General features: G+C 40.7%; 1 protein-coding gene across 24 annotated transcripts in view; it reads right to left on the reverse strand.

Annotated features, from left to right (window-relative positions):
* The window catches only part of NCOR1 (nuclear receptor corepressor 1), a 143,207-nt gene that overhangs the window by 32,816 nt on the left and 90,931 nt on the right, over nt 1-19,460 (reverse strand). For 15 of the 24 annotated variants that reach the window (XM_089900272.1, XM_089900270.1, XM_089900281.1 and 12 more), the window contains 5 exons: nt 14,604-15,123; nt 11,589-11,718; nt 8,829-9,024; nt 4,009-4,182; nt 3,143-3,303 (listed from right to left, as the gene is read on the reverse strand). In XM_089900272.1, coding sequence (XP_089756398.1) covers nt 3,143-3,303; nt 4,009-4,182; nt 8,829-9,024; nt 11,589-11,718; nt 14,604-15,123 — 1,181 coding nt within the window. The remainder of the gene's footprint in view (nt 1-3,142; nt 3,304-4,008; nt 4,183-8,828; nt 9,025-11,588; nt 11,719-14,603; nt 15,124-19,460) is intronic. The other 9 variants (XM_022560907.3, XM_022560914.3, XM_022560906.3 and 6 more) reach the window with 3 other exon arrangements.

Genomic DNA, 19,460 nt, shown 5'->3' on the forward strand with positions numbered 1-19,460 from the left:
AAAAAAAAAAAAAGCAGTGAATAAAAACTGTCCCTGGGCTTTAGATTTGTTAGGAAAAGACTTTAAGTCAGCTATTATAAATAAGTTCAATGAACTATAGGGAACCATGTATAAAGAATTAAAGGAGGGCTTCCCTGGTGGCGCAGTGGTTGAGAGTCCGCCTGCCGATGCAGGGGACATGGGTTCGTGCCCCAGTCCGGGAAGATCCCACATGCCACGGAGCGGCTGGGCCCGTGAGCCATGGCCGCTGAGCCTGCGCGTCCGGGGCCTGTGCTCCGCAACGGGAGAGGCCACAACAGTGAGAGGCCCGCGTACCGCAAAAAAAAAAAAAAAAAAAAAAAAGAATTAAAGGAAAGTATGAAAATGATGTCTCATCATATAGAGAATATCAACAAAGAGAAAGAAATCATAAAACAGAACCACATAGAAATTCTGAAGTTGAAAAGTATAAGAATTGGAGAAAAAGAAAACCTCTCAGCAAACTAAGAATATACAGAAACATCATCAATCTGATGAAGGGCACCTATGCAAAGTCTGTAGTTAACATACCTACGAGTGAAATATTGAATGCCTCCCTCCTAAGATGGGCAACAAGCAAAGTATAATCTCTTCACCACTTCTATTCAACATTGTTCTAAAAGTTCTACCCTAACCAGTTTAATAAAACAAGGAAAAGGAAAGGCATAAAGATTGGAAAGGAAGAAGTAAAACTGTCTTTATTTGTAGACGACACACATACAGAAAAAGTCCTAAGAAATATACACCCCCCCCAAAAAACCCTGTCACAAACAGTAAATAAATGTAACAGGAGATAAGGTCAAGATATAAAAATCAACTTTTTTCATACACCAGAAAGAACCAGAAAAGGAAAATTTTTAAAATATCACTTATAAAAACATAAAATACATTATAAATAATCAAATTAACCGATTAACAAAATTAACAAAACATGTATAAAATCTCTACAGTGAAAATTACAAAATACCGCTGAGAGAAATCAAAGACCTAAATAAATGGAAAGACGAACGTGTGCATGGATTAGAAGACTCAATTTTCTTAAGAATTAATCTACAGATTTAATGCAATACGAACCAAAATCCCAGCAGAATTTTTTGTAGGAACTGACAAACTGATTATGTAACTTATATGGAAATACAAGAGACACAGAAGAGCTAAAACAATCTTATTTATACGACTGCAGGACTTATATGACATGATCTTAAGACTTACTATAAAAACCACAGTAACCAAGACTGGTGCTGATGAAAGGATGGGCAAGTAGGTCAATGGGACAGAACAGAGTCCAGAAACAGACCCAAACATGCAAATGGGAGAGAGAAAAGACTTTTCAACCAACGTGATGGGAATGCAGATCCACATGGATGGATGAGGCCCATCCTCGCCTCACTGTACACAGAAATCAGTTTCACGTGGACCTAAATATAAAAGCCAAAACTATAAAGCTTTCAGAAGAAAACCTGGGAGAAAATCTCCACAAGCTTGAAACAGGCAATGATTTTTTAGAGAAAAAGAACTAGTCATAAGAGGGAAAAATATATATATGGACTTCCATCAAAATTTAAAACTTCTACGCATCGAAACACACAAGAGAAAAAAAAAAATATATATATATAAAACAGAATTTTCATCTGTGATGTATAAAGAACTTCTGCAACCTAATAACTAAAAGGTCCAATAAAAACAGATAATAAGACAGTCACTTCACAATCAGATGTACAAATGGCCAATAAGTGTATGAAAAGCGCTCAACATCATTTGTTACCAGGGAAATGCAGAATAAAACCACAGTGGAATACTACATACCTACTAGTGTGACTAAAATAAAAAAGAGTGCTGATAACAGCAAGTGGAACTCAGACTGTGCTGGTGGCAGTGGCACTGTAGAGCCACTCCGGAAAACTATGAAGTAAAACATACATCTACCCAGACATTCTGCTCTCAGGACCTATACGAGAGAAATGAAACCACATGTCTACAAAGAGCCCAGTATAAGAATGTTCGTATCAGCTTTGTTTACAGCAGCCAAAAAGCAGAAACAGCTCAGGTTTCCATCAAGAAGAAAATGGATAAACAAATTGGTGCGTTCACCCAACGGAGTATTTATTCAGCAATAAAGAGGAAGAAACTAGTGATTACACAAAAACCTGGACGGGGGCTTCCCTGGGGGCGCAGTGGTTAAGAACCCGCCTGCCAATGCAGGGGGCACGGGTTGCAGCCCTGGTCTGGGAAGATCCCACACGCAGTGGAGCAACTAAGCCCGTGCGCCACAACTACTGAGCCTGCGCTCTAGAGCCCGCAAGCCACAACTACTGAGCCCACGTGCCACAACAACTGAAGCCGCGCACCTAGAGCCCGTGCTCCACAAGAGAAGCCACCGCAATGGGAAGCCCGTGCACCACGACGAAGAGTAGCCCCTGCTCACCGCAACTAGAGAAAGCCTGCGTGCTGCAACAAAGACCCAATGCAGCCAAAAAAAAAAAAAAAAAAAAATCTGGACGCATCCCTGAAATCATTAACACTAAGTTAAAGAAGACAGACAAAGAAGAGCCAAAATGTAAGACTCCATTTATATCGAGTTCTGAAAAAGGCAGAACTAACCTACAACAACAGAGAGCGCTTGAGGCAGTGGAGGAAGAGAGACTAGGAGGGGCGGAAATGGCCCCCAGCCCAATGGGGGCGCAGTCACTGGTGGTGAACGTCAGTCAACCTGACTGAGGCTTTACAGTCAGACCACGTCCAGAGAGAGAGGCCAAGGTCAGAATAAACTAGGGCTTACCAATCATCTACAATTTAATATTAGAACCTTTAAAATAGTTATCCTCTAGTACTTGAAACTATTCCATCTCCATTCATGCTACACTACACTTCAGGGCACACGCACCTTTCCCGAGCTAAACCAGACGGGTGCCACTGTCGCTCAACCTGGGCACATGACTCGAATAAACTTCCTGTGTGTGGTATGGAATAGAAAATGACTGCTGCATTTTCAGGTCACTGTCTCTTCATAAACAGACACATTTTTATTTATTAGGACTCTGACAAATTAATATGGGAAGGAGGGACAATTTTTACCAAAGCAAAAAAACAACAGGCCATCTACTGGGAAGAGAAGCCCTTTTACCTGTGAGATGGAGCCTCCCAGTATAAAAGATGGTTTTTCTGAAGCCACTGTGGTTTTGGATGATGGGATGAGAGGAGGAGGTGGCCTAGTGGGTCGAGTTGTTGGAAGCCGAACCCCTTCAGGGAGGTTAGTTATCACTTGATGCGGAGCAGGCTGGAGGACTTTCAAAAGGGAGAAAACATTATTTAAAATAGTCAATTTCCTAGTTTGCGACATTCCACCTATCTCAATTGTTTCTTCAATCACGTTTAAACTGTGAGTGCAAGATGAAGTTGAGGATGAACATTTCCTTCACTTAAATTAAACCTGTATCCATACTCAGGTCACAAATGGTATTTGTGAGGTTGAAATACTCAACTCCCTGGCAAACCAGAGCTTTCAGGCTGACGTCCGTTTCAAACTATTTCTGCTCAGCATATGCAAGTGGCAAACAATTTTTTCTCTCTCTCCATCACTCTTTGGACCTCACGATGGAGGTGAGAAAAAGGGTGTTTCTTAGAACAGCCGATATTACAACCCTGGAGAATATACAGATTGACTGACAACCAGTTATACGTCCTCTTTGCATCCTGCGTAATTTGGAAACATTTGCTGATTGACTCTCACAGACACTTGAACTTTTTTTAGGGGGTGGATCTCAAGATTTTTACAAAGTACATGTACTCTTAAAAGAAGGCAGTCAACATCACAGTACACATGTATGAACACAAACCTCCCAGTGGCCCAGTGCATCTCAACTGAATACAACTGAAGATGGAATGCAGAGAAATCCTGAAACAGCAAGGACGCATCCTGGGAGTAAACCACCCAGGTCATCACGTGTAGGCTGATGGCCAGCAGCCACGGCACAGAGGAGCGGTATTTACCTGGCGGGACACTACAGCGGGCTGCACTCACATCGGGCTGTGGCGCAGCTTTACTGACTTCTCTCGGAGAGACCCTACACGGTGATGCTGACCTTGCTGCGGTACTGCGCATCTGTGCTTCCTGTGCTAGAGCACGTGTGACCTCAGCATGAGGCATATAGGCGACTGATTTTCCTATGAAAGTTAAAGTTATCAAAATAAGGGAAGAACCCCATATTAAAATAGTAAGTGTGAAAGGACCAAGCCCACACCATCCAGGGGCAGATCCAACTATACACTACTATCAACATCTAAAATTCCCAGGGGGGAATCCACCCACAGAGAGGTTTAAAAAAACCCTATAAATCTAAATCTTCTGTGCAAGCGTCATTACTGTGACCTAATAAAATCCTCAAAAATCCAATTACAACTTTTTCTTTCAAATCACAAAGAATTTCTCTTTCCTCTCATTAGGAGAATCAAGTATTTCCACATGCAATAAAGACCACAGCAGGCAAACATCAGATTATCCAGCCATTCTGTGAATTCAAGTATGGCCTGAATTAGAGGCCAGAACTCTGAGGATTTCAGCTGTTATAATCAGCCTGTTGAAGCCCACTGCTTACTATTCAGAGAAATAAATGTAATCGAGAAATGGAAGAAGGATTTCAAAAGATACAGGTCAAAATAATTTTTAAAGGCTACACAAGCTTATAAAACTATGAATTTTACTGTAGTAATGCTGATGAAAATTATTCCACATAATTTACCTCTACATAAAGTATTAAAAAAAACTTGAAGCATTTAAAGGGCATATCAGATATGCAGAGTCATTAAGACTTAAAAACACACATATATGTAATTATATAACATAAATATTTTCTTTTTTTTTAAGTGAATCGACATACTGTAATTTTGGAAAATAAGAAAAGCACAAAGAAGAAAGTAAAAACTCATCTGTAATCCAAACCACTTTAAATTGTGGCATTTTAATGTCTGCCGGAACAAATTCCCATTCATTTTTTATTCTTTTGCTTACCTAGTCTTACCCATTTATTCTTCCAGATAAAACTAAATTTAAAATCATTTTGAATACTTCCTCCCCAAACAAAATATCACTGGAATTTTCAGTGGACGTGCATTAAATTTATCTCCTGTATTTATAGGAGACTTGACATTTTATAATGAGCTTTCTAATTGAGGAAGCTAGATGTTTTCATATAGGTCATTTTCCATAATTTCATTAAAAGTATTCATAGGTATTTTATATTTTGTTGTGAGGAAAACCATCTGTTTAACATACATGGGAATATATATATATTTATATATACTGATTACTGCAGAAATATAAGAAAGAAAGTTGTAGATTTCTGTATATCAATTCTTTCTGAGAAACTTAATGGACTTTCCTCTTAGCTCTAATAACTTTCTCAGTTAATTCTCTTAGGCTTCCTAGGTGAATAATCTTACCCTGTGAATAATAACTTGTCTTCTCCCTTCAACAGCTAAACCTCTTGTTTGGTTCCTTTCTTTCTTCCTGCACTGCAGTAAGTAACACTGGGCATCCTCACAGGTCCTTTTCTAAAGAGAAGGTCTCTAGCATTTCACTTGTAAGTGGATGGCTTGTGACTGGTTTCAGATAGACTCATTAGCACAATTAAAACGTTCTTTAGTTAACTAAGCTATTTTTTAAAACCAGAAACAACAACTGTAATGTCAGCTAATAGGAATCTGTACTATGGGCAGAGCACTGTGTATTACAGGAGTATCTCGTTTAGCCCTCATGACTCATGAGATCATTAACACCATTTGACAGAGGAGGAAACTGAGGCTCAGAAGAATCACACCTAACTGCCCAACCAAGGCTGGAGATTTTTCGAAAGCAGTGCAATTCCTGGCCCTGAGCTCTAAACCATCCTGAGTGCAATGGTGTCTCCCTGAGCACTTGGGTACAGAAATTTCAGATGCCTCTGGGGTAACCATGAAGATGATGCTACCCGTTCCTTCTCTGAAGGATTAATATAATGCATTAGATTATTAAGTGTCCTAATACTGTGCAGATTTATGAAATAAACCAACTTTAAAAGAATATCACTCCTCCCTGTCTAGAGAATTTAACATGAGAGTGCACTGCAATATATATTACATATATTCAGTGTCTGACTGTTTTATAATCAGGTGGGAAAACACACTTTGTCGTAATAGTGCTAAAGAAAAAGATGAAAATTTAGATGGTTTTAAATATAGCTATTTAAATCATCATGTACTCAGCTGAAAAAATTAAGAAACAACAACAACAACAAAATAAACCAGACTCAGTTGCACAGAGGCATTAACTCTTATTTTGACTGGATTGATTTTAAAACCTGCATTAGAATTTCACTTCTCTCTCTCTACATGTGTAAAGTCTGAGTCCTTTCACCGTAGAAAAAAGGTTTCCAAATAAAGCAGGAGTCAACTTGTGTAAACGTCACTGGAAAGTGAAAACAATCTTTCTCTGAGGTTTTTTCAAGCTTTTCTACAAGTGGAAAGGCTTAAGCCACCTGTCTCATTGATATTAAGAGAAGGTGAACACCATCAAACAGGTGGACAACAGGTGCTGCCTGTTGCCTTCTAAATGAGCCCATGAAGGGAAAAGCCAAAACTGTGGTCCTACCTCATGTGGACAACACCAGTTTGGTGATGGTTTATATGTAAATCCTCTTCTCACTACAGTTACCATCCTATAAACTATTCTATGATGCTGCACTGAGAACACTTTCATCGAACAGTCTACATACAAGCAAGTTAACTGCAAATATAGCAATGCTATTTGGGAGATTATCCTTTAAGCGAAATATAGGATAGCGATAAATTCAGGAGAGCCTTCAGGCACTTGTTAAATAAATTACTGGATGAACATACTAGCTAGATTAGCTAAAACAAAAGTTAAACCTTGGGATAAAATGTAATCAACCATCCCAGTTTGTAGAGAGTCACCATGAACCAAACTGATGTCTTATTAACAAACACCTTGGTGTCATATTGATCAAATATATAATGACAGTTTGGTTTTAAGACCACTGCATCACTATTAAAAGTAAGGGTACCATTCAGATCTAAACCACATGAATTAATGTGACTGATCTCGGAGAAATGCAAGTCACAGTTTGGAGTCTCAGAATTTAGGGCTCTAGCCTAGTTCAGTCTCTCCAGCTACCAAATACAACCCATCTCATAAAGGAGGTCAGGAAAAGAAACTGAGGTCCTAAAATAACTATACAATATAGACATATTAGAATGACCCAGATATTGTCACCTGAATAATGTTAAGCTTTAGCATGAGTTCGGCAAATACCTTTGAATGTCATTTTTTCTACATTTTAATTCTGCCTTAAAAAATTTATTCTAAATCATTTATGTAAGGAATAGATCAAAAGACTTTTGAATTATTCTATAATTTATCATTCTCATAATGACAGATTTTCTCATAATTGAAGATAAGCACTTCTGCTAAATCCATTTTTATCCTACTTCATTTAATCATTCCTTTAACATGTAATTACTGAGTATACATTATGTCAATTACTGAGTTAGGAATTAAGGATTCCCTAGAGGCAATACACTAAAAGCCCAAAGGTTAACAATGTTTTTTTTTTTTTACCTTCATTCAAGAAATATTCATTTAGCACCTATTATACACACAGCCCTGGTGGGTATTAATCACTCTGGTTCACATTTTTAATAGCATCAGATTTATATTTAAAACATTAACAATCTGATATGTAAAACTCTAACGTAAGAGGTTCAGTGTGTCATGCAACTAGTAAGTCATTACTGGTGTGACAGGGGCGGGGAGTCAGCAGGATCAGTTAAGCAGCACAGTTCCTCTTTTATATTAAATAGCCCTTGAAATGCATGGTGTTCTACAGCTAATAGCTCTTATCTATGTCAGGTACTACAGTCTTCCGAATCATTACAAAAAATGAAACCATAATCAGAGAAGACTTTAATAGTCTTATATGCTACGCATATCATACTGGATAGCCCATAAGTCATTATCAACCAGAATACATGTGCCATTTTCTTACCATGCCAGAAGAAGTTATTAAAATTTAGAAATCGCTCCCTTTTTTAAAAGAAACTAAGTGTATCATGCACCAACTAAAAAAGAGCATGCACAACTCAAATCTGTCACTTGAAATAACAGTGACGTACAACGATCACAGTACCTTTGTGGTACCTGTTACACTATGCATATACGAATATACTACTATTACTTATTATATTGTACATAAAATGACGCTGAGCCATGTCTTATAAAACAATACTGAATGCTCATTCTTTCTTACAGGTTGTAATCCTGGCAAGGCAGAGATATAGCTAGATTAGACAGACAGACATATTATTTGCACTTTACAGATGAGAAAACTAAAGCTGAGAAGGTCAAGTGGCTTGCCCATGGCCAGAGCGAGGGATAAGTCAAGGTCTGACTGGCTATATGCTACACAGAGCTGTCCCCTGTCATATCAGAGATTTAGAATGTTACTCTGATTTGCTTGGAGGACAGGACAATTCTCACTCTGAAAACTCAGATGAATGCCGCGTAAAGCATGGCTTTTATGCAGTCATCTGGCATTAAGGTGAATATCAGAAAATTCACGTTAACAACATGACTACTGAAAATGTTACTGCCATCTCTCTGTGGTCAGTAATGCTGGCATTCTTTAGTTTAACTGAGGTCAATTTTATCTGTGAGGGACAAGCGCCATAAATCAAGTTCCTAAGCACTAAGGACACTGCTTTCAAGTATAGCTTTGTTTCCCACCAAAAAAGTTCTCTGTGGCGCGAGTGCCACCTACCTTCCCACTCTCTGTTTGGGCTCTTGGGGGCGCCACGTGGGCTCGCAGAACCCCTGCGCTCCAGGTCCATCTGCTCCTGCCTCTGCCGCTGCTCCTCCAGAAGCGCTGACTCATGCATGGCTTTGATGTGTCGCTGGTAGAGGGCGAAGCCGCTCACTGGAGTTCCAATCGGTATGTTACATGGGGTGCAGGAAACCTACAGGAAGAAGAAAATCTAAATATGCCAATGACCAGCAAAACAGTAATTACCATCTGTGGCAAATAATGCTTCTTTCTGTAATATGACAGCTTGAAGTGATTTTACCATTTTTTAATCAAATCTTCAAGCATAATGCTTAAAATGCTGAACAATTACTTTCAGATCTGAACACAAAATAAATCCCAAAGTTGTGGTAAGAGAAATCGAAACAGAAATCACAATATTTCCATTTGCTTTTAACTCACGATGTTGAGTCCCTAGTGGCTCAGGCTTGGGTCCCACCCTCCTCTCTGCCCTCTCACAGGTGCTCACACCCACTTCTATGGATTTAAATGTCATCTGTATGTTAATGGCTCATAAACTTCTATTTCTAATACATTTTCCTGCAAGTTCCACACTCACAGACTGCCTACCTAACAACTCCACTTGGATATCTCAAAGCACCTCAAAACTTATATTCAATACGGAACTTTTCATTTGCTAAACTCAATGCTTCTCCTACAGCAATCTCCATCATATGAAACAGAACCATAGCAGCTTAAGCCAGAAACCTGGCAGCCACACTGGACTCCATCTCCTCTCTTCCTATAACCAATTCATTATCACACCAATTCTCTTCAGGATGGAAGTGAAACGTCACCTCTTCAGACAGGCCGTCCCTAACCATCCAAAACATACTGCAAACCCCCTCCCCTCTCTTTCACAGCACACAGCACTCGCCACAATTTGCAATTAGATGCTTGTTTTCTGCTTCTTTTCTGTCTCTCCCACTTCAAGAAGGAACCCAAGCTGCTTTGTCCAACATTAAATAAACAGTCCCTAACTCAGTCCATCACTTGATGAACACAAAAGAGTCCTGGGAATAGAAGAGATCTGACTCTTTTAGAACCTGTTATCTAAAGACTTCCAGAGTTTTCTCCACTGCCATAAGTAGGATTTTTCACTGCACCCATAACACACACATAATTTTCTTGCCTTTGTGCTTTGGCTTATATGTAAACATGGCTTTCCTCCTTTTGCTATAAAGCAAAATGAACTGTTTTGGTCCAACCAAAACATTATTTCCTACATGGAGTCTTCTTTAAGTGTCTCTTTAAGAAGGAAGCTCTCCTTCCTTTGAATCACCCAGAGTATATTTTTCAACCTAAGAGAGCATCATATTTTAATTCTTTTAAATTTTTATTATGATTTTTTTCTATGTCTTATTATCAAGACCAATCTCTAAATTTTCTGAAGTCAGAGATCATGATATTCCACACAGCATTAAAAATGTTATCTTGAACTAGGCAGACAATCAATAAATGTCCATTTGGGTAAATCAATGAATGAGCAAATGCTTAATGATTTTTTTTGGTGAGCCTATTTATCATAAGCACACACTTAGGGCTTCCCTGGTGGCGCAATGGTTAAGAATCCGCCTGCCAATGCAGGGGACACGGGTTCGAGCCCTGGTCCGGGAGGATCCCACATGTCGCGAAGCAACTAAGCCCGTGCGCCACAACTACTGAGCCTGCGCTCTAGAGCCCGCAAGCCACAAATACTGAAGCCCGTGTGCCACAACTACTGAAGCCCACGCACCTAGAGCCTGTGCTCTGCAACAAGAGAAGCCACCACAATGAGAAGACTGCGCCCCGCAACAAAGAGTAGCCCCCGCTCACTGCAACTAGAGAAAGCCCGCATGCAGCAGCGAAGACCCAATGCAGCCAAAAATTAAATAAATGAATAAATAAATTTATTTTTTAAAAAAAGGAACACACTTAACTTTTACATATTGTCATGTGAGACGAAATAAATTTTTATCCTCTGAAATAAAGCAAGAGCTAGAACATAACTAAGTAAAAGATCAATACCCAAGACTGGAATTCAGGATCAAAAGGTAGTCAAACTCATAGAGATTAATAAGGTAAAATGTAAATAAAACTAGATTTGGAACTGTATACTAAAGTTAACCATAACCTCTATAATTTATTCTAAATATTCAAAACCCAGTTATATATTTATTCTACTATTGTCTTATAGCAAAACAAAACAAACACAGAACTTACTAACATTTATGGCTAGAGCACTACATTTCTCTTTCTTCCTTAATTGGAAATGACCATTTCAATCAATTATCATGATGAATCCATTTGAAAAAGCAATGTATCCAACAGATGAATGGATAAATAAAATGTGGTCTATACAACAGTCTTAAAATGGAAGAAGAATCAGATATGTGTTACAACATGGATTAATCTTGAGGACATTATGCTGAGTGAAATAAACCAGGCACAAAAAACCAAATATTTACTGTATGAGTCCACTTATGTAAATAGCCAAATTCATAAAACGGAAAGTAGAAAGGTGGTTACCAGGGGCTGGGGGAAGTGGGGGAAGGAGAGTGACGTAAATGGATGTACTTAACCCTACTGAACACTTAAAAAAGAGTTAAGATGGTAAATTTTATGTTATGTGATTTTTTACCACAATTTTTTTAAAAAAACAAGCACTGATTAAAGAAGAGAAGAAACGTCTCTAAAGGTCTTTGTTTTTAACACCTCTTACTCACATTGAAAACTTACCATTGGCGGGATGACAGCAGCTCGATGCTGAAGCTGTGGCAGGTCCAGTGGATTTGGTTTTATTGGGGACGAGACCAGTATAGATCCAGTGGGGTTTAACAATGAAGGCTTTGAATCCATAGGAAACATTCTGCAAATGCAATTTAAAAAGATAAATTAATATATTCTTATTTAAAACTTTAAACATACAATCACCATAATTCCTTTTAAGTTAACATGCACACACACACACACACACTCACACACGCGCACACACACATCACATTAACTTTGCATATTTCAACAGTCAGGGAAAAAATCTACAGGGCTAGTTTTCTAGGGGAAGAAGCCTGACGTTGCTTTACAGGTTGAACTTTATCTGAACTTCATCGTCTGCGTCTAACCAACAGAACAGTCTGAACGAGGGCCGTTATAAAAAGTCAGGCCCTAGCTCACCATTAACACGGGTTACAAACTATGTCACCTGCAACAGAATGCTTCTCTAGGATCACAGAGTACTTTTTTAAGACATCTGAATAAACCACCATCATTTTAAAACCAAGAATCTCACCCAGAATCCCAGACTTCTGGTTTCTCATGAAAAATGGGAAGAAATGGCACCGCAGAGGCAGCCACTCCCATGCAACAGCGGGCTGAACTCGCAGGGCTGCCCTCCCCACCCAGCCCGTGCTCCCCAGTCACAGCCCTGCCATCTCACACTCCACCAGCTTCACTCACTTTCAGGACATACACTTGAGTTTAGGACACCCAACGTATGAACTGGGGAAATTATATCAATACCTTACAGGCTCCATCATATTTCCCAGTGTTGTCAGTTACTGGGGAAAGATGAACATTTTCAAAGGTATAAATTGGTAAGAAAATTAGAATGTGTAAAAGAAAACAATTTACATATTACACAAAGAATAAAGATAATATTAAAGATACAGAAGACAACTGAAAGTGTTATTTTGATAGTCTGGAAGTGAAGTAAACTTTAGAGTATCATCCAGAGACCACTATATATTTATAAGGAATTTCAGAATTTCACGACTATTGTCATGGTCATCTCTTAGGATGCTTCTCTCCTGTAAGATTACTGCCATCCTAATTTTTCCTTCATTTATAAATTTATAAATAAATTACTGATTATAAAAAAAAAAGTTACTGGGCTTCCCTGGTGGCGCAGTGGTTGAGAGTCCGCCTGCCGATGCAGGGGACGCGGGTTCGTGCCCCGGTCCGGGAAGATCCCACATGCCGCGGAGCGGCTGGGCGCGTAAGCCATGGCCGCTGAGCCTGCGCGTCCGGAGCCTGTGCTCCGCAACGGGAGAGGCCACAATGGTGAGAGGCCCGCGTAGCGCAAAAAAAAAAAAAAAAAAGTTACTGAAACCAGCAGTGCGAAACACAGGTAACTCTTATTTTAGCTGAAATATTTCAATAAAGCATGCTTAAAAAGGACCACACAGCTTGAATCCATTGATGTTTACTCTAAAGCCTGGGACAATTAAAATCTAGATTACTGTGACATGAGAAGAAAAGAGGGCTAGAATCTTCAATTTTCTGAAAAACCAATGGTTAAGTAGGAGCCCTATATTATTTCAATTCTTGTTGATTAAAATTCTAGTATCTACCATATAAAAACCTCTTTGGAGAAACCATCACTGTTATGTTCAATATTATTCTAGTACCAAGTCTCATTCTAGAATATGTAAGATGCACAATATACTGGATATGGACTGAAAGCACAGTGACACCAGGACACACTATGGAAAGTGAGCTCTGAGCAGAACCTGGCTATCTCCTGAGAGCCTCTTTCTTATTAAAAAGGGGAAAAAAACAAAAACAAACACCAGAACTGGATTTGGTTTCTGGTTAAATGACGTTTTAGTCTAATTCATTTCTAGAATTTGCACCAATCCAACATTCTACTGTGATTCTAGGTGAGTCCATTGCTTTCAAGGAAAAGGAAACACCCAGGAAATTAAATATATTAAAGAAGTCGGCAGCTACTCCTGCAAAATATGTATTTTTACAGTAATTTTTATAAAAACCATTAAGATTATATTTGCATATTATTAATTTGACTAAGAAGTGCTTATAAGGTAATTTGTATTGTACCTGATATTTTGAATTACAAATATGAATAACCTACAGTTTTAACTGATACAAAAAAGTGATCGTTATATAATGACCACTAAGTTAAATCTTGATTACGCTTTCTAACACACTTTCACTCCAGTTCCCATCTTCGCCCTCAGCATCTCTCACATGTCATGTGCAGGCCCCCAGGCCTGGCTTGAGGCTGCTCGGTCTGGGGGCAAAGCTGGAGCCAGCGTCCCCCACACCTCCACTTTCACCACATCACACGGCTCTGCCACAGAAGTGGCTCAGGCCACAGCTCTGTGAGCTGACAGCCCCTTCTCTGCTATCATATGGCACACACATAACAAGTGATGTAGAAAGAAATTAAAACCTTTCTCATTAAAGAATAATGATCACACAATTCTTTTTGGTTACTTAATCAGGGGAACAGCATCAGAACCCAACACTAAAAGCAGACAGAAGGACTTCCCTGGTGGCGCAGTGGTTAAGAATCCGCCTGCCAATGCAGGGGACAGGGGTTCGAGCCTTGGCCCAGGAAGATCCCACATGCCGCGGAGCAACCAAGCCCGTGCGCCACAACTACCAAGCCTGTGCTCTAGAGCCCACGAGCCACAACTACTGAAGCCCGCGCGCCTAGAGCCCGTGCTCCGCATCAAGAGAAGCCACCGCAATGAGAAGCCCGTACATCACGACCAAGAGTAGCCCCCACTCGCCACAACTAGAGAAAGCCCGCACACAGCAACGAAGACCCAACACAACCATAAATAAATAAATAAATAAATAAATAATTTTTTAAAAAATAAATAAAAGCAGACAGACTCTCTCACTTGCCAGTATTTCTACAGGAGTAACCTCAGCAGCCAGCACCGCCCTGGGGTTCAGTCTGCAACCAAGAGAGTAAAGAGCAGGAGGAGGTCAAGGAGGGAGCCTCACCGCTGCCTCTCGGGTTCCCCGTCCACATCCTCATCGGCACTGCACGTGGCACTGGAGTCGTGGTCAGAGGGGAGCTCGGGCCTCGGGGCGCTCATCTGCTGGGCCACCCCTAGGTCGTCGCCTCCAGGCTCCGGCTTCTCGCTGCCTCTCTCCAGGTCTCTGTCTTTGGGGTCCCCTTCGACTCTGGATGGACTGCTTTCTGGCATTTCCACGTCCGCAGCATCAGCCTTGGTGGCCGAGGGGAGGTCCAGAGCAGAAGTGCCTTCAGCCCCGCACTCCCTGTGCCCCACGTCCATCGGCTCTGCTGTGTCCACTGCCACGCTGTCGTTCGCCTGGGTCTCCACACTGGCATCCTCGGCTGCTTCTGTGCTCGGAACTGCCGGCGACGGAGAGGCCCTGGGCACGGGGTCGGGCGTGGTCCCCCGAGGAGGCGCGTTTTCAGTGCTGTCTTCGCCGGGCTTGACAGCTTCAACTGGTGAAGGAGAAGGAGCACTTTCTGTACCAGAACTATTTTCAGCACCTTGAAGATAATGGTACAGCATAAAAATCTGATAGTGAACAGCGTCCGCTAGTGACAGCAGCCACGCCTGAAAGTACTCGTTCAGGATGAACTATCCTCCTCTGGTGACCTCACTGAAGTATTACAGCCACTGGGAAAACTAAAGTTGTTCCATAAGTAGAGTATGAAAGGGAAACATCAAACTGTCTTGGCCTTCAGAAATTGAAAGCATAAAAGCTTTTAATGTCTAAAAATAATCCATACGAAATTTGAAAAACAAAGAAAGACAGAAAACATTCCCATAAATGATAACGTTCTGGTTTATTTCTACCAGCCTGTTTCTGTGCTTTTCTTTTTACCCAGGAGAGCTAACACTAGAACAGCACCATCCAATAGTAACATAATGCACATTACATCTGTAATTTTAATTTTTCTGGTGGCCATGTTAAAAAAGTAAAAAGAGAGACAGATAAAAGTAACTTCAACAATATACCTTATTTAACCCAGTATGTGCAAAATATTATCATTTTAAATGTAACCAATATAGAAACCTAGTAATAAGATGTTTTACCTTTTTTGGTACTAAGTCTTCAAAATCTGATTGTATTTCACATTTTCAGCACATCTCAATTTGGACTACAGTCGTCCCCTGGTGCCTGCAGACCAACCCCCATGCCCCCACCACGGACACCAAAATCCACGGATGCTCAGGTACCTGATGTAAAACGGCAGCATGTGCACATATAACCTAATCCTCCCGTATCCTTTAAATCATCTATAGATTACTTACAATTACTTGTAATACGTAATACAATACAAATGCTGTGTAAATACCTGTAAATACAATGTAAATGCTATGTAAACAGTCGCCACGCCGTGGAATTTTGCTTTTGGGAACTTTCCGGAATTTTTTTCTGAATATTTTCCACCCACGGTTGAACTGCAGGACCCTCAGATAGAGGGAAGACTGTAATCACATTTCAAGAACTCAATGGCTACCACATTAGACAACAAAGCTCTAGAACAATATCACACAGATTTTTTAACTTAACGTTGTAACACTGGTCTTTCCCACCGTTTGTACCATTTCATAAATATACTTTTAATGCGTTTTGACATCTTTACCCAGATTTTCTCAAAGGAATCACAAATTCACTATGTCCTACTCTGGACAGGTATTCAACTCTCCCAAGTCCCAACTCAAGTTCTTTTTTAGTGTTTAGTATCCAACAAACAAACCAGGAACCTAGGAGTCACCTTTTAAACACTCCTCTCATTTGTCCCCATATCCTGCCTCGATGAGTCTCACAGATCTTCTCTCTAAAAATATCCCTCAAATCCAGCCATTTCTGTTCAACTTCACAACTGCCACTCGACTCCAAAACCGACTCTTCTGACCACCACCCCAGACCATTCTCTACAACAAGGCCACAGTGAGTTTAAAAGCCAAATTTTACCACAACTCACACTCTCTCCCCCTCACTGCTCCCAGGATAAAGTTCCAAACTCCTGAGCGTGGCCTTGCTGCAAGCGTCCAGCCTCATCTCGAGCCCTGCATTCTCTGTGTCCCATATCACTGGCCTTCTTTCAGTTCTGTGAATGCCCCATGCGTCCGCTACCACATACTTCATACATTCTGAACGGCTTTCACCTACTTTTCCCCCTTTGGATATTAGATCAAATACCACATGCTTAAAAACAAAAAACAAAAAACCACATGCTTAAAAAAAGCCTTCTATCATTTCCTTAACAAAGTTGAATTTTGCTACTATGGCTCTTACAGCACATGTCCTGATTACAGTTACAATTTTACATTTATTCACAATTATTCACAATTATTTGATTCCTTGCTGTTGCTCTCACTAGGCTCATTAAGGGCAAGGATCATGTATTTTGCTTATCAGTTAAGTCCTAGAGACAAGCACAAGGCCGAGTGCCTGGCACAGAGCAGACTCAAACATTTACTGAAGTAAGAAGTGAATGAAAAAAAAGAAAAAAGAAAAAAAAAAAAAGAAGTGAATGAATGGCTGTGAATGTGTCTTTAAATTTACTTCACCTTTCCTCTATTAGTGGATCCTTGGGCTACTTCCAACTTGACACTGCTATAAATAGTTACACAGAGATGTTCACTTCAAGTTAAGTTTTCAATTATTTTCTTAAACTAGAAGACAACATAAAACTTTAAATCTCCCTAAAATGAATACACATATCTCCAATGAGAATCCCAGCGGTTTGTAAGAAAACTTCTTAAACTACACAGACCAATTTATAATTTATATGAAAAAATAAGTCCCTGAGAAAATCCAAGAAAATTAGAAAAAGCATTAGCGTGAGAGAGACTTGATTTATATTTTATAAGGTTCACTCTGGCTGTTCTTTGGAGGAAAAAAATATAATGGAACGAACAGCAGCAAGCAGACCAATCAAGAGGCCACTGCAACAGAGATGACAGTGGCTCGGAAGCAGGGTGGCAGCAGTGGAGGGAGGGGGATGTGACGAGAGTCTAAATAATGCATCTAAAGACAAGTGAACAACCCTCGCTGATGGCCCACATGTGGGGTATGAGAGAGAGCTGGCATCGTTTACGGACCGAGGGAGAGACTCGAGGGAAAGCAGGCTGTAGTGGTGGGGCAACAAGTCGGCTCTGGATGTTAACTCTTAGGCATCCAAGTAGAGATGTTAAATAGGCAGTTAGATGTATGAGCCTGGATTCAGATGAGACTTCAAGTCTCAAAAATAAAAACAAAATCAAAAGACAAAAGCTCAGAAGAGCACCTCACAGGTAGTAAGGTCTCAATATACAGCAGCAATTACTATTAGAGAAAGATGCTACCAAAACGTTGAAAGGCCAACAAAAAGCCCGACTTCATCCTCATTTCTATACATATGGTGATGGAAAGCCTCAAACCCAAGCACAAATGAACAAGTCATTTCTCTTCCAAACACAGGAGGACATGTTAGTGATTACACAGATGATATCATCTGACATAAGCACTTTTTCAGTTATTTTCTTCTTCCAAGCCACAAAAGAGTAGGAATATTTCCAAGGCACAGCGCTTCACCAAGCACCAGCCAAATGTGAGTGCCTTTTTTTCCTCTCCCCCGCCAAAACACCGTTAAGGAACGATTTAGAACAAGAACACATCCAAATTCTGGTAAGGTTTTGGTCTTTCTGATTTAACTTATCTAGTCACAAAAGACACTCCCACGGCTAGAGGCGTGTCTCAGGAAGCCAGACACGGAGGCTCTGCTTTCAGCAGACGCCTCCCCTCTCCCGTGGGCAAGAGCCCCACCCCACAACCAACAGGAGGTCTGCAGGGTCTCCGGAAGCTGGGCAGTGAGACGGGGCATAGCTCGTGGACACCGCACTGTACTTTCTTTTCTCTGGCAGTTTCCAAATGAAATTAAGTCAAAGGAAATGAAGATCCCACAATTCTAGGGGCAAGTTCATTTCCTATTAATAGGAAACTATTCTAGATGTCACGACACAAGCATATGTATAAATGGGGATGACGTGACCATGCTACCCCACACTACAACCGATGGAAACAGGATTTCAATACCTCACTTAACCTTAATCACCTTATCTGACAATTTGAAAAAAGCTTCAGACTAAGACAAAGTAACAGGAGGGAAACAGAAGGAAAAAAGTCACTTTCTGGTGCTCAGGTTTTAGGAATCTGTTAGCCCATGCATGGATAGGCTTCTCTGTTCTGAAATAAACACGTATATGACAAATAGGCTTGGCCCTTCTTATGAACTGAATCGTGTCCCCCTGCCCCCAAAATTTATGTTAAAGCCCTAACCCTCAATGTGACTGTATTTGGAGATAATGACCTTAAGGAGGTAATTAAGGTTAAATGAGGTCATAAGAGTGGGGCCCTAATCCAAAAGGTAAATTTCTATTGTTTAAGCCGCCCAGTCTGTGAAATACAGGCTTCATGTACATTTATAACCCAGGGAATACTGGCTACCAGCTACAAACCTATTAACAAGCTCTGGGGCTTCCCTGGTGGCGCAGTGGTTTAGAGTCCGCCTGCCGATGCAGGGGACACGGGTTCATGCCCCGGTCCGGGAGGATCCCACATGCCGCGGAGCGGCTGGGCCCGTGAGCCATGGCCGCTGAGCCTGCGCGTCCGGAGCCTGTGCTCCGCAACGGGAGAGGCCACAGCAGTGAGAGGCCCGCGTACCGCAAAAAAAATAAATAAATAAAAAATAAATAAAATGAACAAACTCTGAGGACCTCTTTCAAAGTGCCAGACACACCCTCCCCGCCAACTGTCTGCAGGACCCTCATTCTACCCCAGGATGAGCCTACTCCAACAGTCTCTTTACTTTTGTAACAGCTGCCTCATTTT

This window comes from Delphinapterus leucas, chromosome 19 (genome assembly GCF_059928025.1).
Source record: "Delphinapterus leucas isolate spDelLeu-1000000601 "Yukka" chromosome 19, BTC_Dleu_Yukka2, whole genome shotgun sequence".
Lineage (NCBI taxonomy): Eukaryota > Metazoa > Chordata > Mammalia > Artiodactyla > Monodontidae > Delphinapterus > Delphinapterus leucas.